This window comes from Corapipo altera, unplaced genomic scaffold (genome assembly GCF_003945725.1).
Source record: "Corapipo altera isolate COAL_440 unplaced genomic scaffold, ASM394572v1 49, whole genome shotgun sequence".
In the NCBI taxonomy this organism is placed as follows: domain Eukaryota; kingdom Metazoa; phylum Chordata; class Aves; order Passeriformes; family Pipridae; genus Corapipo; species Corapipo altera.
Window position 1 is genome coordinate 15,140,435 of NW_020884879.1, and position 24,948 is coordinate 15,165,382.

General features: G+C 38.9%; 1 protein-coding gene across 7 annotated transcripts in view; it reads left to right on the forward strand.

Annotated features, from left to right (window-relative positions):
• Window positions 1–3,686: 3,686 nt before the first annotated feature.
• CUNH8orf34 (chromosome unknown C8orf34 homolog) overlaps window positions 3,687–24,948 on the forward strand; it is a 147,918-nt gene continuing 126,656 nt past the window's right edge. For 6 of the 7 annotated variants that reach the window (XR_003526887.1, XR_003526888.1, XR_003526890.1 and 3 more), the window contains exon 1: window positions 3,687–4,179. Coding sequence is in view for 3 of the 7 variants with exons in the window: in XM_027638605.1 (XP_027494406.1) it covers window positions 4,111–4,179 (69 nt within the window). In the remaining 4 variants the exon portion in view is untranslated. Of the gene's footprint in view, window positions 4,185–24,948 lie in introns of all 7 variants that reach the window. The other variant, XR_003526889.1, reaches the window with a different exon arrangement.

Here is a 24,948-nt window from a genome sequence, read left to right on the forward strand (position 1 = left end):
ATTGCCACTATATTTCTCTTAGATCTTAATGTCTCTATTGCATTCCAGATGCCATCTCAAAAAAATAAACTTCCTACAGACCATGTAGATAAAATTTTGACCAGAACAGAAAGAATTGTTGACTTGGCACTGGGTATATATGACCCATGGAGTACCTTTACAGACAGCCAAGTCATCAGTTTCCTTTTCTTTTAGGCAGTGGCAGCTCTGACTCCTGAAGAACACCTTCTTTGCATGTAAAGCTTGGGTAACGTAACTCCGGTAATGACGAATGTTTACTGCAAGTGATTATAACTTCAAAAATTCAGTGCTCAGCATTGGAACTGCGGCAACCTGATTCCTGAAAAATGGATGATAGGACTGAAATTATAGAATACTATGGAATTATTTCATGGCTCCCTACTTTTGTGAAGTCCTTGAACTAAGTCACACCTACCAAACAACCTACCAAAACATGCATACCCTTTTCTTGATGAGAAGAGTGGAGGATGAGAAACCCACCAACATATGATGGTAAGAAGCACAGAGCTCAGATATCACAGGTACGGACACGGGATAAGAAGAGAATGGTCACAAGCATCTCAAAATTAGCTCTATTCTTTTTTTCTCTTTCTCCTTGCTTTTTGGGAATCTCATGGTTTTTACTTTATGTGGTGAATATATTTTTAAGTTGGGACACTTTTCAGTTTTTGATGCATGTGTTCAAATTCTTGCAGTCATTTGTGTTCTTGTAGTTCAGTGCTGAGTGTTATGTAGATGTGAACGCTGTATACTGTTTTTTAAAGAAAAATATCTATGAAATGAAACAAGGTACATAGCCAAGCACAATAAAGAGACTATATTTTATTACTGAGGTTGTAAAGTAATTTAGTGTTCTGTTCCTCATACAAAAAGACTGCTGCAAGTAATACAAATTCAGTCATGTCCAAAACACTAAATTCAACCCAAGAGATTTTTTGCTTTGATATTAAGATGAAAGTCAATTTTAAAAGATTGTATTAATACCAATTTTAAAAACTCAGAATACTTTAATTAAATTTTTGAAATGTTCTTCTCCTAACAACTGAGAGGACAGAAGGGACATACCCAGCTCTCTGTGCTTATTTGCAAATCACAGGCATTTATTGAGTGCTATCTTAGTGTGGCTTGTCTTAAATCTAGCAACAGTTGTTGTGCTTTCTTGAGAAAAAGAGAAAAAAATGCTAACAGTGAAGTTCCTTTTCCTATTACACCATGTCATTCAGCCTACGTTCTCTGCAGGAGACACTTGTACTCCCATACTTCAGCACCCGGAGAGCTTTACTCTTAGGGAGCTGCTGGAGACCTTCAACTAGGAAGGTCTAGGTAAGGAACTGTCTGTGTTGATGTCTCCCTAAGGTGCCTAATCCATACCAAAGTATAACCTGTCAGTTAAGAGTTACAGGAACTCTGGAGATTACAAAATGTGTCTGCTAAAAAAGCTAATTCAGCATTTGGCCTTGGAAGGTTTCCCAGCAACACTAGGACTGACAGTGTGTCTCCCAAGCCTGCTGGAAAGTCTAGATTATATGTCTGGATGAGAACTAAGAGATGGAAAAGATGATCTAGGGAAACAGTAAGCAAAACCGACTACAGGTACCAGAAAAATCCAGCATCCTTGGTAGATACTCAAAAGCCATCTGGAAATAGTGCTTGGCAACCAAGCTCTAGGTGACCTTGCTGTAAAAGGGGGCTGGGACCAATCCCTTCCAACCTCAACCATTCTATGATTCAGTGGGAGAATAAAAAAACCACACACCCACAACAAAACCCCAGACTCTGAGGTTTTAACAGTGAGAGATTAGGAGCTAGCTAAGTGTACGATATGCAATCATAGACAGTTATGCTATCTTTAAAACCTCCTTTAATAAGTTCTCTTTTCTATTCATGTTGATGATAGTGGGTTTTCTTTTCTCTGGTCCTCTTCCTGGTCTACACAGAGCAGTGACAGTTTGCAGGTCCTGGTGTGGTCAGGTCCCAGCAAGTCTGCATGTGATGCTGCTTTCAGAAGTCAGGCTGTGTAGGTCTATAGAAATATATATTCTCAGTTTTGGATCATAGGAGGGAAGCATAATTTTGCAAAGTGGGAGACTTTTATCTATTGGAGCAGTTGAGATTCTGGTGAGATTTGTGAAATTTTACAAACATCTTCATCTGATGGGAATCATTTGAGCCACTACAGAGAATCTACATCACTGGCAATTACACTTATGATTGTATGATCCTCATTAGGCTGATTAAACTAGCTTAGCATCGTATTATTTAAGTGGCAAGAGGCAAAGCAGCAGTACTTTGCTGATGATGATATCCTAAAACTCTGAGCTAATAGGAATTTTAGAAGATTACCAGCATATAACAAATCCAAATTTAAAACAAAAAAAAAGTACCATTTTTAAGTGACTACTATGGAAACAAACATTTTGCCTCACCAAGACTGGGATGAGCAAGTTCTAGCAAAAACATTAAAGAATTCTGCAAGCTATTGCTTACTCTACAGGGTGTGCTGCAAACTGTCTTTATAAAACACTTACGTCTGACCTCCTTCTAGGTAGAGGCATGAGGTTTAGGTCAGCAAGGAGGACTTTGAAGTCAAATAACAGTCAATGGCAAAGGGAGCGGAACTCATGATCTTTTAACTTCCGATGAAATTCACCCTTTTCTTTAGCAGTTTCTGAATCAGGAGAGGCTTGTACTCTTGCATTTGCAGAGCATTGCTTGACTGGGAGCAGGCAGACTGATTCAGCAGATGAGTTGAACGTTCCCAATATTCTTCAAAGCTGTTTTATGTCTTTAAAAAAATCCTTATGACAAAATAAGGTGTATCTTTTTTCACAAAACAGGTGAATGCTGGTACAGCAGAATTAGTTATTGAAGACGAACGGAAGTGTCAGATCCCAAGAAGTATGATTTCTTTGTTCTTCTCTAAATAGAGAGAAAAAGAAAAAAAGAAAGCTGGTTAGGACCCTGCTTCTAGAAATGGTGGGATACTAATTATTTGAAGTGGAGAAAGAATAAATACTGCTTCTTTGATGTACTCATTAACTCACTACTCCCTGAAGCCAGTTGAAAATTTCTCATTTGCTCCATAGAGTTTTGGCCAAAACCCCTTGAATGCCTGCAGGAACTCAACACAACCTGAGACCAACATATACCTGCATAGCTACTCCAATTATTGCATTAAGTTGCCCATTGTCGCTAACTGGGAATTTCACTGGCATCACAAGAATGGCAGCCTTTTAAGATTTAAAAATAATCTAAACAAAAATTAAGGAAAAGTGCTGGCTGTAGTCCCTGCAACCCCATTCCCTGCTACCAGTTGTTCCACTTCTCCGCGACCCTCCACCAGCTGAAGTTTTCGTGTGCCGCTCAGGTCGCTCATGCCGGGCGGCCCGCGGCGCTCACGCCCGACCGGGGATCGGAGCCAGGTGGGGTCCCCGCAAAACGCCGGCGCGCAGGCAGCGCCCGCGGAGCGGGGGAACGCGGCCCCGCCGGGAGGTAAGCCCATCCCCGGGAGGGCAGGGGAGCGGCGGCGGAGAGGAGGCAGAGCAGCTCCCGCCTCCCGCCCGCTCTCCTCCCACTTCCCTCGCTCCCGCCTTTTGTGCGCCGAGCCCGGGCGTCAACGGGCGCCGGCGGCCGCGGAGCTGACGGGAGCCCCCGGCTCTTGGCTCCAGGAGCGGCGCTGTGGCGAGGGCAGCAGCGCCAGCCGCGGCCGCTCCCGTAACCAAGGCGCTGCCTTGCAAAGATACACAGACAGAGACGGGCTGACAGACACACGCAGCGCGGAGCGGCGCGGGCTTGGGGGCCGCCTTTGCAGCGCCTCTCCTCCCTGCACCATGCTCTGCTCCAGGCAGCGCCCGCCCGCCGCTCCTTGAGAGCAGCTAGCTCCGCGCCTAGCTAAGCGGGCGACTGGCACCCGGCTCCCCCCCGCCCCCGGTTACCTGAGTTAGCTCCGTCCCGGGGACTTTCGCAGCGCCTCCGCCCGCTCCCGCTGTGGCAGCCCTTGGGCGGCGGGGGAGAGAGCTGCCAGCAGCCGGAGGGACTGCAGCCGCCGCCGGGGAAGAGGAGCTCGAGCCCCCGCCTCCGGAGCTCTTCATGGCGTCTCACCAGCAGACCAGGATCCAAGCCTACCTGGAGAAGAATAAGATCGGTCCCCTCTTCGAGGTAAGGTGCGCTCTTGCCGGCCGGCTCCTCCCCGGCGGGCAGCGGTGCGGGCGGGGGAGTCCCCGCAGTGGCCGCGGCTCCCCGCGCAGCCCAGGTGAACGCAGGGGCGAGGATGAGTTTGAGGCGCTGCTTCGGCAGTGCCGGCACCCCTTGCCGTGCACTGCCGCCCCGCACCACGCGTTTGCCCTCGTGTCCCTCTTCCACGCCCCTCCGAATGCCGGAGTATCGCGCAGCCCTCTCTTCCCGGCTATCCCGCGGATGTGCCCCGCTTCTTCGCCCCGCCACGGACGCGCCGCCCTCTGCTCCACACGATCCCGCGCGGATCCTGAAACAGGTGCCCCTTCGCCCTCCCACCCGCGGCCCCAGTCCCCAGGGACGCCCCATCGGCGCTGTCCGCCTGGCCTCGCCTCGGCGGCCGCGGAGCCCCGCGGTGCGGGACAGCGGCCAGGCCCCGCCGTCCGGCCGCGGGGAGCGGCGTATCCCGCACCCGCCCCGCGCGGCCGGGGGGAGGAGGCGCTTCCAAACCCCCCGTCTCCAGGGCGGCAGCGCTGAGCAGCGGGGACTGGGCGAGCCCCGAGGCGCTGCCCCTCCCTGACCGGCTAGCAATGAGGGAGAGGTGGATGCTTCCCCACCGGGAAACCCACTCGGGCACTCGGGAAGAACTCTGTCCTGCGAAAAGTCCATGTCGATGGTGTTTTCTGAAATTATTATCTGCAGTCGTACACTTGGGAACCGTATTTTTGCTATAGATTTTCTGTTTTCTTACAACTATGCACTTGCTTGGATTTGTAGATGCACAGATGTGCATATTTTACTATTTCAGTGCATAAGCTGTGAATACTTAGAATTTGAAAGGGTACTAGAGCAATCGCAGTTATTACCATTTTATCATCCTGTTTTTCATGCAGTTTTCACATCTAAATGCACATATATTATACTGTGGCAGTATTATCCCAAGGCACAAGTCTCCCTTTTTCAGTATTTAACTTGTTCTCAATCAAGCTTACTATATATGAAATCTCTTTTATTCTCGTGTGGTGGATGCCTCGTCTTCAGTGTATATTTTGGGTAACATTTGCCAACGCCCATAAAAAAGGTTCAAATTTTGTTAGAAAACTGTTCATTAATGTTTTTGTATTTTCTGTGCTCTGAGGCTGTTGAAACAGACTATGTTGGCTCAGTGTCAGAGGTGTTAGGTATTTTTATTTTGCAATAAATAAAACTCCATTTGATGGAACAGTAACTGAGTACTAGGGAACAGCAGATGATTTTTCTAGTTAAGTAATTAATAAAAACTGAAATATTTGCGTGGTTCAGTTTCTGAATAAAAGACTGTCCAATCAGCAGAATTGCTAGGTGCTTGGCTGCCAGCTGGGGTGAAACCATGACAATATGTAACTGACTCTTGTATATCTCAATGGGAATTAAGTGCTTTGGGATTATTGAGGAGTTAAGGCCCTTAACAGCTGTCATTTTCTTCAAAATTTCCTTAACCTGTTGGTTTGCACATTAAAATTCAAACGAAATACTTGACATCACTGTTCTGAGTCCTGGTGTTTTAACCTAGTTTCTCAGTAGTGTAAGATGCTCGTCTCTGCTGTTTAGATTCTTGTGGGATGCTTTAGTTGTCAATGGTGGAGGGAAAGATGAAATGCTGTAACAAATACAACTTCTTCATGTGTCACTACTTATTTCACTAATCACTATAATGTAGGAATTTCATTTTGATAAAAAGAATCTGTGAAAGGCTCTTTGCATAACCTTGCAAACTGTCTACAGCTTGTTAGTATACTCCTGTATACCAGGAAGATTTTTTTTTTGTGAGAAATCCACTTACACCTGAATACTAGTGAGTGGTTTCAAGATATGGGGTGTAGCATTCCTATAGCTGTTTACAGTTATTTTAATCCATAACAGTGGGAGGAAGAGGATCGTAACTGTTGTCTCCTCCACTTCCTGATTAGCTGTTCAAAATCTACTTACATATTTCATTTTGGTGATGTACTTTTTGATCTCTAACAGTTTATTGTAGATATACAACCTGTGCTTGATCTTAGTAAGAGGAAGGCATGTATTTGAAGTTGATGGGAATTGATCAAAGACTATGCATAGGATGAAGCTTGTACTCTATACTAGTATTCCTATTATATATTCATTGTGGTGTTTCAAGAATACCATGTGTTCGCAGTCAGATATATTCACTAACACATCAGTTTTTCATGTGTCTGAAAGTTCTGACACATTGAAAAAAGAGACCTGTGCTTCGTCTTTCATTCAGGAACAACTAGCGTTTTCTTATACCACTTCTACTTTTAATGCTAATTAATCATCACTTGTCATGGATGACAGTTATCTTTTTTTTCAGTGAGTACTAATTTTCTAATACCAAGTCAGAACACAGCAAACTTGGATTCAGTTTTCTGCAGTGCTGAGCAGGTTGTGACTGTAATTGCTCAATATATGCCTCAAGTCAACATTTTAAGGAGTGCAAAAAATAATATTGGATAATTGGAGGCAGTCACAGGAAAGAAGAATGTGGATAGTGAAGCTGCAGGCTTTCTGAGATGAAGACAGAGATGGTAATGCATAAATAGATCATATTTGATACTTGCATAATGAAGGGTCAGTGATCAGGAGGACTTTACACCATGGATTTAAGACAATTGCACAGGTGCAGTTAACTGACAGATGGAACAGGTGGCGGTTTATTGAAGATAAAGTAAAATTTCCCTGCATTACAGTCAGTAACAGTAGTTGCTGCTCGTTGCTAGTTGGTCATTCTGTTCCAGTTGCTTGCAGTTATCCTGGTAGTGTCTGTTTTCTCCTTTCTGTCCTGTATTTGTGGCCCTCTGTTACTGTAGCTAGGGCTTTTTGTACTTCACTGACCAGCAGTATCTACTTAAGAGTGTCTTTGCTTAAGTTTTGTATGGTGTGGCACTTGAATTATGCTTCTAATTTGTGTAAAAGAGTTCAAGAGAAGTGCTGACACATGAGATGCAGAAAGACCTTAGGCCCTCCCTTGCTTAAAAAGTTGTTTCCATCTCTATAAAGAAAAGCGAGGAATAACCTCCTGGAGAAAGAATTAATGTGCTTCAGCTAACTCAGCAGGCATTGGTCTTCTACTGACTACCAGTACCTGTTAGATAGTAGGAAGTCCTATCCACTTAGCTATGAACGGTAACACACAGATTCACTTGATTCCAAACATTTTTACTAGTTAAATTCTAGTTTATGGGTTAGAGGTGGGAAGGAAGGTGGGTGGGAATTAGTGTGTATATCTAAGACTGTCAATTTTGAGATTTAAAACAGATTACAAACAACTTTGATGCTTCAGCCTCATTTTCCCCTGTTGAATGTAGGTCTCTAAGTCATGGCTTTTCAAAACTCTTACATCTCTCCCATTTCATCTTTCAGGTGTCTAAGGTTTTTGCAGGTAAAATTCCCGTGAACCTATAAGTCAACTCCTAAATGCCCCAGGGCATGCAGGTATTGTTAGTGCTGACAGTGAGGTCTGAAGTTAACCTCTTAAATTCTGTCAGGTTTCATGAGCTGCCTTATTCTGTTCTGCGTAGATTTTGTGTGTTGTGGGGAGGATTTTTTTCCATTTGCTTTTGAAATCTTAGACATCGTTCTGTAAGAGATTATTGGTATCTGAGAATACTGTGGTTAGACAATTTTGGATTTCAGGAATGCCCTTTAGAAATGCAGCTTTTCTGGGATTTTTGTGGTAACACTTAGCATAGCACTACCTGATTTTTTTAAGATTCTTTTTTTTTTTCACATTAACTTGGAAGGTAACATGAATTCTAAATATGAATTATTTCTGTGATGAAGCTTCACTGTTGGGTTTTTTTTTCCATCTTTCTAAAATGTGAACAGGAGGTGTATGCCTAAAATTGGCTGGGACAGAATATTCAGAATCAGCACCCACTCGTTTCTGTCTGAGTGAAGTATTGACCCACTTTGTGTTTCAGGCATCCAATTCAATAAATTCTTTTTGTGTGTTAATAATGTCAATGAATAATCCTGCTGCCTGTATCATATATCTAGTTTTCTGTATGACTGTATCTCTTTAGCATCCAGTTGTGTTCTTATTTGGGCAACCTGACAGTTTCTGTGAATTTGAACGCTGGATCAGCACTCGTAAGAACAGATTGCAATAAATCAAAGAGCTGTGAGATAAAATTAGTGTTTCAGAATTTTTTTATTTCTAGAACTGCAGCTAAAAAGCATCCAACAGGTACACTGTTGTTATGCAAACCAGAGAACTGTGGTTTCTTTCAGTTATAAAAAGCCAAAATAACTCTTCTCAAAATAAACATGCCAAACCTCTGGTTACCTGAGATTTTTTCTCCAAGTAATACGGGGTTAGAACTGTAATTTATATTTCAAACAACATAAAGGCTATGTTCGTAATATCACCCTTAGATTTTCTCATTTAGCAGAAAAAGTTACAGAAGCAAATATAATAAACTTTTTTTTAATTTGTGATTTTTTTTTCCCTAAATGAAATAACATTATTGGTGTATATTATGCACTGTCTTCCATTATTTAAATAAAATAACTATGCTTCTGACTTAAACCTTAACCTCTTTGGTGATGAACAGGATAGTGCATCTTGTGACTGACTTAGTCAAAGTTCGGGAATGAATTTTGGAGTTTGGACTGTCTTCTGAAGCGATGTTTACCCTTGGTTCTTAAATATACAAATGTGGACATAGTCAACTTGAATGTCTTATTTACCGGTTTAAGATTTCTCACAGTATCAAATTAAATTTTAAGCTGCAATATCTGCAATGTGAATGATAGAGATGCACTCAAAGAATTGTTTTCTGTTGATCTTGCTTAGATAATATTTTATTTTATTTTGGTGTTATACTTAAATGGTTAGATTCTGTTGCTAGCGTGAAAGAGTCTGTATTCTGGATGATACACATTTATTTACAGAAGCATTTAATTTCAAGCAGCTACATGGAGCCTTTGGAAGGCCGAGTTTTTTGGTACTTAGACATCATAAGCATTATTTTAGGTGCTAACTGATTACCTGGTGACATTGTTTCAGCCTTGCAGTCCCTGTTTCAGGGGAGCCAGTATAAGCTGTTTTTCAAGGGATGTGTGGAAACCAGTAGTGATCTAGAAATGCTGTAGTGTTACACAGTGTGGGGTAGGGAATCGCATTTAAGTTCTAATTTTTATTTTTGCTGTTTCCTGCTACAGTAGGGGATTGTGGTAGCCTTGATTTGTACTTAAGTAAAAGACCTACTTAAGGGGAATGAAAGTCAAATGGAAAAATTGGTGTAGACGTGTCCTTTGCTTTTTGGCGAATTCACTGTACATTCTGATAGTTGCCTTGTTAAAGTTGTCTTCAAGGGAAAAGAAATGAAAAACCGTAATTAAAACTATGGACACACCCTTCTCCATTAACAAACAGTTTCATGAGCAATGGCTTTATGATTTTTACTTGGCTATTGTGGTGACCAACAAGATGCAAAAGACATCAGAAATTTCCTTGTGGTTGAGGCATTCAATTCTACTCTCCTCTGGAATCTGGGTTTAAGAAAAGAATGTCGTTCATGAGTGAGGAAGCATGTTTTACTGTTCTGCAGCAAGTGGGCTTCTTAGTTAGCTTCTTTATTTTGACAAACACACCTAAAAAGACAACTATTATTAATGTTAGCTTCTTTTAGAAGTGTTACTTTGTAAATGGAAGTGTTAAAAAATTGAGTTAGAAACATAATTTTTAAGAGCATATCACCAGCATGTTCTTTTACAGTTTGCCTCACATTTTGAAGGTCTAATCACTACTCTTTCTTTTTTTTTCCCAGTGTTTTTTCTTCCCACTTGGTATTTTCCATTTTGTCTCTTGTTCATGCAAATGAAGAAGTGGGGACCAATAATTTCTCATTCTCAATTTTCTAGTGATTGTTTGGTTGGTTTTGGTTGGTTGGTTGGTTTTTTGTAGTGATTTTTATTTATTATTTTTTTAAATCTCGGAATGTTTAATATTTTTGGGAAATGTGCTTTTGTATGAGCGGGAAGTGATGTAAATACTTTGTTACCTCTGGACTAGAAAGGTGGCTTCAGGTATTTTTATGTTCACCAACTTTTGGGACAAAGACTACCCAAACACTTTAATGTCTGTAATAATTCAGATAGAAATTAGATGTTGTTTCCTGTATTCTGTATTATCTCTCTTGCATGGATGCACACTTTCTTATTCTCCTGAGAAATACTCTGTCATACTAGCTGTGAAGTATGACAGAAGGGTATCTTCTGTTTTAAGAGGCTTTTCTACCTGAAACCATGAGGAATGGTTAAAAAAAGCTGAAAGCAACATCATTTTCAAATAGATTTGTTGGCAAACAATTGTTGGCCTCCTGACTAAGGCAGTGTGCTGTTTCAAACTTTACTGAAGGTGATGAAAAGCAGTACTCATTTCATAGGAGAAACAAGGATTCATGAGTTTAATCCTTGGACATAGGTAAAGAGTGTGATCACTTGAAATGAACACCTATGCCTTTACCAAGACAATCCAACATCTATATATGCTCTCGGTGTAGATGGTAATATTCTTTCAACAAGCTTGTAACAGACACATTTTTGACAGCCTTAACTTTAATGTCAGGTGATACCCCTCTGGTTACAGTTATGAGAAATGCCCATACAAAATGAGGAGTGCACGTGAACTTGCTTACCCTTGATAAAAAGAAGGCTGTTTTACATTAGCCACCTCTCATAAAATTTCTGTCCATACAAAGAGTGGAAACTCTTAGCTTCTTATTGCGTATTGGGTATTTACATGAAGCATCCTTTCTCTTTCCTCATTTCCCAGCTCCCTGCAATATTCAATGAATGAAATCAATGTATTCATGCCCCAGATTTTTCTATAGTGGCTAGTACAATATACTTATCAAGCTCTTTTGTTGGCTTCTGGAGGAGCTGTTTTCTGGGGCAGAAATGATGAGGTCTTTCAGCTGTGTTGGAGCCTTTTTAAATGGATTTTTCCACCTTTCATAGTCTGTTTTATTTCAGACACTCTGATAGTTTAGTACTCAGAACTGCAGGCTGTGAGGCTGATTTAATAGCCAGTTGCTGCAGGTCCTGTTCGTCTTCATTGCTGGCTGCCCATTCCTGGTGTCCTTATTCCAGAACTGGTAGTTGTGTCATACCACGGTTACCCAGTTTGGGAATATGAAATACAAGAAAAGAAGTCTGCAAAGAAGTGAAAAATATTCAGTTGGCTGAGCTCAGTGGGTCACTATGTGGTCTGATGAGGAGCATGGCAGTGACTTGGGACAGAAAATGTACGTGGCCAGAGAGTGAGGGGAAGGAGGTAAGCACAACTGTGTTTTTCTCCAGTAGCAAGCTGCTAAATGGGCATAAGTGATCTGCAAAGCTTATGTGCTGAAGTTAGCTTCATATGGATCTTGCCTTTTAAAGGTGCAGTTCTCCACAGGTTGGGAGAATGTCATGGAGCCCAGCCCAGTCGATTCTGTGAAGGAGCAGAAGAAGGAATTGAATAATTAGGGAAGATGGCTTAACGAATTAGGAGGAAGCAGACCATATGAATACACTGAGCCTGAAAGTGAGAAGGGATAGGAATGGGAAGAGGGTGGGATGACAAAGATTAATGCTACATTGCCAACATGTTCTTTTTCTTTTTTATTTTTCTTCGTATAATCTTCAGTGAAACGGTTACCTGGCGTCTGTACTTTCTTTTTCTAAGGAAAGGTTTGAGTGCTTGTAGTTGCTAAGAATATAACCGAAGGGTGAGAATCACAGGACAAATATGAGAAAATGTAACTTCTTATCATGTAAAGAATATGCATGTTTTGCAGTGTCTGACTCATACTTCTGGTACTTGTTCTTGTCTATACTGCTTGGACTACATTTGCTGGGGAGTTAAAGTACTTATCACTACTATTAACGCTGTACCATGAACTTCATCAAGAAGGAGTTACACTCCAATTTGACAGGCATTGAGCCTCTGCTGACATTTGTATGAGTGGATAAGTAAACTGATGATTGTGAAATATTTCTCTGGTCATGTATCTATCTCAAAAAAAAGGAATTCTGAATGGTAAGTTTTGGTGCACTAGTGCAGAAAAGCTGTTCTGTATTGTTGATAACAGATTTTGTCCTAGAAGCCTAAGTAAGTCAAAGCAGTCGCTTCTGGAGATATGCGAGATGGTTCACAGAACTGAACAGGAAGGGTGGTTTCAGCTGTAGTTGACCTTGAAGAGAACCTGTGGAAGCAATTATGCACAGGGCATTTTGGAAGAAAAGAAGTTTATGTAACAGATTCTGTGATAGTTTTGTAGAGATGGAATTGGGGGGCACTTGTGTAAATAAGGATACAATTTCTTTTGAAGGAGAAGAAAAGAGAGAGATGGCATAAGATTCCTGGATTTCTGACTGGGTGTACTGAAATTTCTCAGGCTGAAATGTGTATATGTGCATGTGCATGAGCTCTGAAATATTGGGACACACCTAATAATTCCATGTGTGCTGGACAGAGATCCTGTATAAGTGTGGCAGGTGTTGTGTGTTCAGACACATTGTATTAATTGCACATGTCCACTGCAGTTTGGTATGAAACGCTCAATACACTACACCCAACGTGACCTGGAAATTCATCTTCCTAAGCAGTCTGAAGAATCTTGTCCTTCCTACCTAATGAGGGCAAGGCAGAGATGTCCAGGAAAACAGAAGCTGAGGAGAAAACCAAGGTTTGCAGATGCAAGTGGGTGTGCCATTATGAACAGCCACCCGTAATTGTGCTGAGGATGAACTCTTCACAGGATTAACCTCAGAAAAATGACAGGCTGCAACTCACTGAGTATCTTCTTAAGACACACACTTTTACATGATGTAGAGCCTCCAGGAAAAAAATAAAAAGGTGTTTCAGAGCTCCTCCTAAGTGTGCTATGGTTCAGAATAATGCCATTAGATAGTAATACCTGTAGTCTAATACAAAGTGTGAGATAGTGAAACTAGTTGGAGACAAAGACTGGACGGAGACTTATCGGTATGGAACAAAGAGGAGATACACACCAATAGAAGACTAAGTTGCTGGAGGAACAGATTTCATCTTGATTTCTTACTCTGTGAAGGAGAAATACCTGAAAGAAAAAGCAGGAAAGAAGAAGGAGCAAAGGTAAATAAGAAACTCAAGAGAATTTATTTTATTCTATGTTTCCCTATGATTATAGAAAAAAAAGATTAGAAGAATGAAGTTAGCCAGAATGAAGATCCAGTTAATATTTACTTAAACACTGAAGAAAAAGATAAGAGTTCAGGAGAGGAAATAAAATATACAGTAGTTGGGATACTGAAATGGTAGTCAGTTATCTGGCTGCTGCTCCTACTTCTGCTGCTGCTGTCCTGCTGTATTATCATGTATTATTCTGTGCTTGTGTTTCCCCTTTCTTTGTCTTGTTTTTCTGCACAGAGCCTGCAAACCACTTTGGGTCCTACAGTCTTCACATGGTTTAGGAGTTTTCATAGCAAGGCCCTTAGCTCATTATGGTCCTTCTGCTTCCTCTTCTTTCTTTGTGCTACCTCAGTGTCTGGTAGTGCTTTTAATCCCTTTAATTGGTGCCACACAATAAAAAAAAAAATTGATTTCTTCCCTGCTTAGTGTGGTGGTTCAGAGCACGGACAAGTCTCAAGGCTGCAGTGTGATCAGTGTGATCACATTGTGTTCCCACAGGGAGCCCTGCTGCAGTTGGTGAGACCCTGATTTACAAGAGGAAGGCCCTCACTCGTAACCAGGCAGATTTAGTCTAATATTAAATAAACAGCAATCAAATCATCAGGAAGCTTCAATAGGGCAATCGCTGTCAGGGCTGGGAAGTTACTTTGCAGTGTCAGAAACAAACTGAAACATACACCAGTGACTCACAGGCATTGTTTTCTAAATAAAAAGCATAAGAAAATGAGACTAATAATGCTTTGGCTGTTATTAAAAATAGCTCTACAACCCCAAAACCTGTCACATCTTCTAAAATTTCCCAGATCTCAGCTTCTAGAAATAAAGTGATTTTTAGTTGCCTAAACCATTGAAATCTTGATGGTAGAAGTGTCTTATAAGAAATGATGGGCCTAACTCCAGTTCTATGTACAATTCAATTATTTGTCCTTAAAAATTACCATTACTGCCCATAGAAAGTTTTAAATTGTTAGTACAGTAGTATTTCCTTAAATATCCACTTAAGGCACTAGCTTTCTTGTAAAATATAGTCCTTCAGTCCTTTGTTTCGAAAACCTAAACCAGAGGTTTAGGATGTTGCAGGTCATGTCTCTGGTAGGTCAGCGAGGGCATGGTGACTAAATCTGCACTGACAATTTACATGAAGAAGACAATCAAAGTGCAAATGACAGGTAAAACTGGTATATTTCTAAAAACTATGTGTTGAAGTTACTTTGTTTGGCCTAGAAAGTGTTATTGCTAAGTTAATTCATAGGATGTAATTATTCGAACTCATATTTTTTATGAATTCTTTTTTCATGCTATTTTTTCTTTTGGGAAAATATATATTCATTAGCTTATATTTTTGGTACACAGAGACCAATAATATTTTTTTAATTTCATACTTATGCTTTACATTATGTAAAAATGGCATTAATATTGCCATCATATAGAGTCCAACATCCTCTCATTTCAGAGGCTGTTTTTGCAGCTTGGTATTGACATTTTCAACTGCAATTTAAAGCTAGCACAAGAGAGGTTTTTCACATTACTTACTTAGGTGAGGATTTTTTAAGGATTTGGGCATGCAAGTAAGTTTTAAATGAAACAAATAAGCAGTATGTGACAAATCATGAAGGTAAACTATATACTTTGTTCATCTTTTTTTCAGTAGCTTTACATATTTGAATGAATATAATTTTCAGCCATAAGTTCTGTTATCATACTGAGAGGCAGAAAAGAAAAAGTTCAAAAATAGGATTAACAGCAGGTGGGTCACTTATACTTCAGCTTAAGTGTTCATATTTTGTGCTTGTCCTCAGGATGAATGCTGCCTTAAATTTCTTCATAATGACACATTGATGAGCAGATATGAGTAGGTCTGAGAATGCAAAATTCATAGCAATCATTTTTGGATAGGGATTGTCAGCAATGTATGACTTAGGGCTGGGTGGAAATATATTTTTTTTTAATTCTTGTTGAAAAACAGCTCCTTTAAACCTTTAGGTCTGATAATTTGACATATTTTGTTAAAACACCAGATTTTTGTGATGAGTTGATTAACTGAACTTGCTCATTTGGCTGAATTGCTTGATGGAAATTATAGGTTGGATGTCTGTTAAGCTCCTACGGGCTCTCTCAATTGTACTACAAAAATGCTTGAATGGTATTTTCCATGACTAGTTATGCAGTGGTTTTTTCTAATATTTGAGCATTTGAAAATTTACTCTAGTATTACACAAAATGGGATCTCGCCATTCTCGTAAATCCTTATTACCACCATTTCGGAGCATCTCTTTGTCCTGCTTTCAGTGGAATATTGGGTGTATTTCTTCTGGATTTCTGTGATATCAAAAGACTCCATGAGCCTGATATATGTCAATAATATAATATAGATGTATAAATATTGGTAGAAAAGCATAATGCTTTCTATGCCTCCCACCAGCTAGATAATTTTTGTGTTCGATCCATTACTTAAGGATTATTTTCATATTTTATACAAAAACTGTTCAAATAATGACATTCGAGTATAAAGTCAGGCTGAACAAGTGTTACAGAATGTGTTTTTAAAGGTCTGTGTGATTACTGTGATATGTATAAAAATGAACCACAGTAAGTTTGTATGAGCAATTATACACCAAACTTTCAGGTGTTTGTGGTGTGGTTTTTTTTTTTTGCTTTAAAGCCTACTTTTTTATTTAACATAGGAAATGAGATGTGAAAAACAAACATGAAATTTATCCAAATTAAAAATGCAGAGGGCAAAACCCAGTTATGTGTTGTTTTAGTCCAGGGGACAGTTACAGCCCCAGCCTGAAACTTTCTGCAGTGTTGGTACAGCTGTGTAGTGCTGAGTGTGTAGAACTATGCATTTGGCATTAGACCATCTCTTCTGTTAAACGTGCCTGGGTGTACACTAATATCTATCATGTATTCTCAAGAAAGTTTGGTGTTTTTCCTCATAGAGTTCAATAGACTTACTGTTTTTTTACTTCTGCTCATCAGTTCTCTTTTGCTGAAGTTACCTTTTCTGGGCATGACTGTAGGACATCCAGCCTCTGAGAAGGAAGTGTCTTGTCTGAAGCAAGTCTTCCAATGACTCTTTCTGTGCAGAAGTTGTATGGGAATCTGTTCTTCCTCATAGTTCTCCAGAGGAATGGGCATACTTTGCAATACACTGGTTCTGGAAGTATGGCAGTAGAGTGAGAGGCTTTTATCTTTTCTGATAGTGATCTAATCTTTCTCTGTGGTTTGTAACATCACTTGTTTAATTTCAGTTGTACACTGGTTAAAGGTACTTTTTGGCTCTGTGATTCTAGTAGCCAAACCTGGGTGGAAAAAAGAGCATTCAAGTTACAGTTCTATACAGTATGTTGTAGTTGTGTTTCAGTGTAGGGAATTGATGTTTGGATGTGGAAATAATGCAGGACTGTCTTGATAAAAGTGTTTAGATTGAATTTTTGATGTTACATACTGCAGGATTAAAATACAGTATTTCTTATATGAACAAAGCTAAATATTATTTAGATATCCATGCTATTCTTCACATAACTACTAAATTGTGTCTGTCATTTTTATCTCTTTCCATGTCTTCTAGGGAATATGGTTATGTCTTTTTCACATTTCAAGATGTGCAAAAGGAATATAATAGGTTATCCTTCCTATGTGTAGTTAGATTAATTATCTTCTAAAAACCTCTACCATCTTTATATTACATTTTCACCTGCTGGCTGCAACAAGAAAAAGGTACCCTACTGGTAGAAATTGTAGACATACTGCAAACAAGAACTTCTGCCTGAAGAGTTTTGGGTCTTATTTCAAGGCAGCACAAAACCAGTAAATGAGGTAAGCAAGTAAATCTGTGGAGGGGATCTTGGAGCATGCATTTTCAGCAGGTAACCTTGGTGCCTCCTTTGCAAGAGTAGGTTTTGCTTTGTAGGAGCAGTCAGCTGGGCCGCATGTTGTTTGCCTTCAGTAGGCTGTGTCGTCTCCTGGGCTCAGACCTCAGCCTTGCCAGACCAGTGTGTGTTGAAACCTTGGCACGTGAAGGGCCTGCTTCTCAGGAGAATCCCAGATGGCAGCCTGGGGGTTGTTATGCAAGTCTGAGCCACTTTTAGAGACAGTAACTATAACTTCTCAAGGCTCTGGCAGAGCAATGAACCTCGAAGTGCCACTGGGAAGCAGTTTGGGAATCACAGAGGGTGGCTTCAGACATGTAGAACATGGGTACCTCTGCACTCAGTGTTAACATTTCCTTCCCCTAGCGATTTTGCTACTGTGTCTCTCATACCTGATCCTTCATGGTTCATGCTGCATTGTAAACTTGAATACTTCAAGCCTGTTCTGTTCAGATCAAAATGGACATCTGCATGTCTTTTTCCCTATGTGTACCTAATCTTCAATTTTCTTCTTTTAGTCTGACTATGATGGGGTCATCATTCTCAGAAATTTCTTTACCTTGAGCAGCAGAAGTATCTATTTTAACTTGACTTGAAACAAAGAGATTATCCATGAAGGCAGAGAATGTTAGAAATCTTTCAGAACTTTGAAAAAAGTATCATTAAAGTTTCTCTATCATCTTACTGGCTGATGAGGAAAATCATACATGTGATTTTGGCTTATCTGATGGATGATAAAAAGTCCATATGGAACCAATCAGAGCTGGATTTTGTTTCCTATTGAACTGGAATTATTAAGGTGTCTTCCCAGCTGGGGCTGAACATAGATTCAGGTATGCTGATATCCATTATTAGAAATGAAATAGTTGCCAGTATCATGTGGTAGAATTTAATAGATAGTAGTACACAAAATGCAGGAAGATCTATATTATAGAAACAAATTGGTCAATACTTCTTTTTTATTAGTTAACCTAGTTATTTAGATACCTATTAGAATATTATTAATTCATGCACTTATAATCAAATTTTTTTATATCTGTGGACTGATAGCAAAAGATTCCTGTATTCTTGCATTTAAAGAGACTAATTCTTTTCATTCCAATTTCATTGTGGGTTTTGCTTTTTTTTCCAAATGGCAAAGGTCAAATGTATGTGTAATTAGGAAAAAGCTTCATCTACATTTAAATGAACACAGGTTAAAATAACTGCTACTATAAAAGTGTTACTTGTAATAGTTAAAAGATTTTTATAGTTTCTACTTGCAGTTAGAAAAGCAGAGTATGAGCAGTGTTGAACCAAACTGAACAAGACTGAGTGTTCTCAAAGGTGTTTGAGAGCTTGCAGATGGTCTGCAGTGGTGATTGTTCTGACAAGATACTGTGCATGGTTTTTTACCTGTGACAAGCAAATCAGTGTGACATTTCCTGTGAGGGAAAAAGAGAATACAAGTAGTTTTAGGTCAATCAAACAACTGCTTATTTGTGGAACAACTTCTTTGTCTTCTTAAAATGCTATTTCAAAAACACTCCTTAGTCTTGTTTAAGGAGTTTCAGCTACAATTGCAGAATATAAATTCTACAGATGTAAAATAAGTCTTTGTATTTTGCTGTGGTGAAAATTAATTTCCAGATTTTTCTATGGCAACAAATTCTGACCTTTCCAGTTCAGGAGCCTCTGTTGTATTGGTGCATATTAAATATTTAGATCTGTTTAAAAAGCTGATTACAACATTGATATGAAGTCTTAAGAGACCAAGTCAATCTCTCACAGGTAAATAAAAGGAAATTAAGATGTGTATCTGAATAGATATTAATCTATTCAAAGTGTATGAATAGAACTTGTAATTAGACTGCGTATTACCAACTGTTGTTTAGTTGCTGTACTAAAGGAACATCTCCAAATGACATGATTTAAGTAAATTCTAACAATCAGGGTGCATCTCTTAATTTCTTTGGCATTTGTTTAGTGATCATTACCTGAGCAAACTTAGGGTAGCAGCTTAAGTCAAGATAATTAAATCTGTGTTAGAACTTCCCTGCCTTGGACTCTGGTAACTCACATTCTCTATTTTGTGTCACTGTAGTTGCTGGTTATTATTGAAGTTCCATGTGAATAGTTTAAAAATTCTTGGTCAAGATTAAAAAAATATGAAAACAATTTTTATAATAAATTTAATGCGTAGAACTTAAACAGAATGTTTGTTAACTTCGGCTATGCACATTGGGCAGTAGAAATTTTTAAAACATCATCTTCTATTTGTTCATATTTGTTTTCCTGTATAACTTGAGTAAATATAATCCCGTAGGAATGCAAAGCTATTTGTCTCCTTTTTTCGTTGAGGATACGATCCAAGCCATTATGTGAATTTAGTTACAAGCCAAATTGCTGAAATTTCCGTGGAGTCTGGGATTTGTTAGTCACATTGTTAGGACTGAAAACTGCGTGGGTAGTACTATGTGTCTATCTAGAAACCCCACATACTATGAACTTATCCATAGTACTGAATGCCAAAGTACAAAGCAATGTCTGAAATATTAATTAGGTCTCAAGTGTCAAACTAGAGTTAAAAGCAGGTGTTACTGTGCAGTTTTTCAGAGGTAATCTTAGCAATTATAAAATAATCTTTACTTGCATTGTGAATTTATTTGGCGTATGGCTTAGTCCTAAGCTTTTTTGAAGTTGGCTTTTTTTTTTCCAGTTGCTTGTGCTCTTACCAGGGCTTTGGCAGCTGCCACAACCTAGGAGTTCATGGGAGGCATGGAATGCAGTTACTCTCTAGTGCAAGTATAGTAGATTTATGCTATCTCAAAGCACTTTGTGGTTCTCTACAAAAATGTAGTCTTTTTAGTCACTTGTATGTGCTTTATGTGTGCAATAGGCGGAAGAGTAGTAGTAATCATGTAAAATGGAGAGAAAAGCACAGGACCAGGCTATCAAACTTGTGGCTCTAAAGTTTGCTGTAAAACTTGATTTGACAGGGCTTGCTTTGAAGCCATGCCACTGTTGTTGGAATAAGCCCCAGTGCACACCTTGTAGTTATCAGTACAGTGAAGCAAGCAGGGGAATTAGGGGGTGTTTCAGGCAATGGCTGGGGCAAGTGTCCACCTTGCTTATGACTTTAGATAGGACTAGGACTTTCACTAGCATTGCACTAAATAATTGCTTGCTGCATAACTCTAGATTTAGGTCCTCTGTCTTCTACTGGAAATATTAACAATTGAAATCTGGGATTTTGTGTAGTAAGAACGACACTTTTAATTCCTAGACCAGATTTATCAATGTCATACTTCTGCTATTGTGCCCCATCCCACTGTGGTGGGTGGGAATGAATAAGCGGCTGGTGGGTGCTTAGCTGCTAGCTGGGGTCAACCAACCTGGGGTAGCCACAAAAATACCTGCTGCTTTAGTTTTTAGCATTACCCTCCCTCAGAAAAAAAAAATTCTGTCAGAAGGTTGAACCTAGGTGAGTGAAGTTTAAACTGGAAATATGATGAGATTATTTTTTTTTTTTAACAGTTGCAGTAATGAATCAGTGAACATGGTGGAACAAGTGACTTCACCTTAGACCTTGAAATTGGAATAAGATTACTTCAGCTGATCAGAGAAAGATCAGCTCCAGCCTGTTGAGTTAGCTTTTAGGTAAGGCAGTGATGTGCAGTCAGTGTTGTTTTATGGGTGTAATTTTAGTTCAGGTTGTAATAGTCTTTCCTAGCCTTTATCTATAAGTATTCCTTTTGATGTAAATCCTACAGACCAGCAGTTTTCATTTTCTTTTGGCTGAACTGCGAAGTGCATAGCCTCTGGGGTAGATTTCCAGTGGTTGATAGAGTGGATTAAAACTGAGGAAGATTTCTGAATTACGCTTCCGGGAAACCTTACAGTGTTTCTGCAATAACCTGAACTACCTTCATTTGATAAATCCGTACTGAGTTCAGATAATGGTATGGTAGGCGTAATTTCACAAGCATGAGATTGTTATGCAGAGATATAGGCCTACAGAAAGAAGTGTAAGCTATCATAGAAAATCTTCATGATTTGAAAACTACAGAAGAAAACGTGATAACAGTTGCCATGCTTGGCATATCTGAGAGCAGGTCTTTAAAACATTAACTAATTCTCAGTAAAAGAAGAAAAGGTTAGAGTAACCTAGTAGCAGTGACTTCCCTTTTGACAGCATTCTTGTCTGGGATGCTTGAATGAGAGAAAGGAAATATTTTAATAATAAAGCCAAAGATCAAAGGTGTTTGAAGGTATTTTGTGAACTCAGGAGTGGTGTAATATATTTGGGACAAATATATTTGAAATATTAAGAATAAGATAAGAGGAAAAAAACCCTCAAAGGATAAGTAAGTGAAAAGGTATAGCAAGAGGTTCAGGTAGGTATTACATGCTGTAATGTGTGTCGAGGAGTTGAATAAACTGTCATGAGCTTACTCAGTGAAGCTTTGGAATTGTCCACCAGACCTCATCCATGCAAAAGGTTTCTAATTAGGTTGCTAATTAAGATCAATGATGCATATTTTATAAACTATCACATACATGAGTTGGAATTATATCAAATAGGGCTAGTTCATCCAAGTCAAGGAACTGACTTGCAAAGGGTTTGTAGTGTAATGAGTATGCTGTTTCCATTCTGCTCTCCAGGCTCTCCCTGAAAATTGGTTACTAACATAGCCCCAAGAATTGGTCTTCTGTTATTGAATTGGTACAGATATATAGTAGATGAACATTTAAGAAAGACTGTTAGCTATTCATTGTTTGTTTTTAGACTTCCTCCTGTTAATGTCATTGTATGAACCAAAAGTTTACGTATCAGTAACATACAAAAAGTTTGTATATCAGTTATTACTCTGATTTGAGATGTTAAAAAAGCAGTTTGAGACTTCAAATGGTAGTAGTCTACTAATCCCTACTGTAGATTTCCCTACCAGTGCCACCTTTAGGTGAATTTTATTTGCACCTTAGTATTAGGACTTTGTACTTTCATCAGCTTTTTTGTACTTGTATCAACTTTGTACTTTCTCTTTTCTTCTATATCCGAAGTATTTTCTCTGTGGGTTGTGTTCCATGTTGTGTAGTGCATTTGTGATGTTAAATTAGCTGCACAGCTGTCTGAAATGGCAGCAGTGAGTAGTGTTGAGGGTTTAAAAAAAAATAAAGAATTGGTTGAAAATTTTTCAGTCAGTTCCAGGTAAAAGTGTGAATATTTTCACGAGAAAGCTGAATAGGACAACTAATACTATAGAATTTGCTCTCAACTGTTATTCTACCATGGTTAGTTTGAAACAACTATTATGGTATAGGCATGTGAATTGTATTTAAGAGGAAATTTACTTAGGGTCGAGTACTTTATTTTATAGGGAGATGTGGTGATCATTTTATGAACATTTGAAATATATTGAAGTCCACTTTGTTTATAATCTATAATGTGATTTTACTACTTTTAGTTCTAAATTGCTTGAGAAGATTTGAAGCCTAGCTATTTTCAAAAAAAAAAAAGGATGGTGATATTTTTTCATTTATTTCCATAGAAAATAATCTTTTCTGGCAGAAGTAGTATTTACCTTCCTGCACTCATTTGAGAATTTTGGACTCTTAATTTAAGTAGTAAGAATAATGTTGAAATATACTTCTAAAACCTTTTGTTTCCTTGCTGTGTTACTGCAGAAATCAGAAAGGAATTCTGAAGGAAAAAGTGTCAATCACAAAAAATTTATTAAACCTACTTTCATTCTGCAAGTTTTCTCTCAATTTTATATCTTCCTTGTTTATTTACAGCCTGTAGGAAGTGATTAGGAAGCCTAAATGTAGATATCTTCTAAGTGTCCAAGCTTCACTGTAGCGTGTGTGTGTGTATGTGTATGTATATATATATATATATATATATATATATATATATATATATGCAGTCAGTGGAGCCAGGAGAGCAATTCTTCTTATCCTTATCCTAAGTGGACATACACATTGACTAGTCAACTGGAATCCCTCTAACCTCTCTTGTCTTCTTTATTAACAAGATCACCATTGACATCACTGTGAAGACTTGCTGTATTTAATTGACTTAATTTGGAAATGTATACCATCTAAACCTCAGCCACGTAGTCTGTTTGGTTGGGAGAGAGAGACAGACATCTTCTGAGGGCAATTCACTCTATCTACTTTAAGTGTCTAAACCGTGACAAAAGAGCATAATAGAGCCAAAATCTGTACATGCTGTACTGTAGTCTGTAGAAGTCTCTGCAGTTAAAACGCGCCATTGTTGTGTAGTTACCGTTACCAATTACAGGGCAAGATAGAATGTCTCTTAATTAACTTAATAACCTGATAGGTACGTTTAGACATAGCTAATTAGGACTTTCTTGTAATTGGGCCCATGATTAATAGTCTGTGAAGACTGTTTCATTTGTATTAAATGCATGGACAGTCACAAGGAAATTAAAATTTGAGCCTTCATTGAATAACTAATAGAGGACCTCAGGACAGTACAATAACAAAAGATTATTCTCTTTATAAAGAATTAATATATTAAGCTGCTACTTTAGACCTGGTTTGTTTTTTTTTTTCCAAGATCCTTTGCAGCCTCATCAATGTGTGTTCATGAATCTCTCTTGGAAACATCCACAAGTCGACTTGTACAAGTTTTTGTTTGGGGTTTTTTTAATACAGTCTATGTAACATAGTTTAGTAAAATTAATGTAAGAACATATGAAGTTACAGAAGAAAGTAGAAATGATTTGCACAATGCGAGGTTAAATTCTTGAAGGAGTTAACTGACAGAGCTTACATCATCTTGCCATTCTTTCTCATTCTGCCCTCAGTCAAGGCAGAACCAAATTTGGACCAATATAATGGGGAAGCAGCAGAAACTAATGTATTCACCCTAGTCTGTAGTAACCATGGAAGTTCCCTTTCACTCCTTTTCTGTGCTCCAATGTGTCTCGTGGGTGCACGGGGATTTCATAATTACTGACATCTGAACAGGCTTCCTCACTTGTTACACAGTTGGAAGGAAGAGACTGAGAGGAGTCCTATTGATAGCAAAGACAAAAGGACATGGAGTGAAAGGAAGACATAGCAGTGGAAAGAAGATAGGAGGAGAGAGATTATGGGTAGTGAACAGTTCATTTGGCAGCATGGACACTCAGTCTGCCCTGGCTTTTTATTTATTGTTATAAGGCACACTGTGCACAGAAGAACATAGTTTTCTTACTTGAATTCTAGAACACTTAGAAATTTCAACCAGAAATGCAAAAAACATAATTAATATTTCTAAGAGATATATAAGTGTTTTGCATTTCTGTTTTCATGCATAATTGAAACTTATCTGATGATTTTTTCATCAAGAAATGATTCTCAGTTTCAATGATCTTGTGCCATTTTCATTCTGCTCTTAATGCAGAGGCGTCTTCACTGAGAATAGTTGGTCTTTTCCCTTTTCTTTTTCTTGTGAAACCTTGCCTACTTAGCACATTGTGAGTCAGATCAGACTGCTGCTAACCAAAAAGGAATTTTATTTTTGTACCTTGTACACTTTAGTTTTTCTTATTTAATACATTCACTTTTGTCATCTTTTTTTGAAACATTTCAAATGTGTAAGAGTATATTTAGAGTACCATGTAGTATGTTATTCCTGCTGTCTATTAAGATGTCATCCAATGATGACAGATGAGATCATCAAAT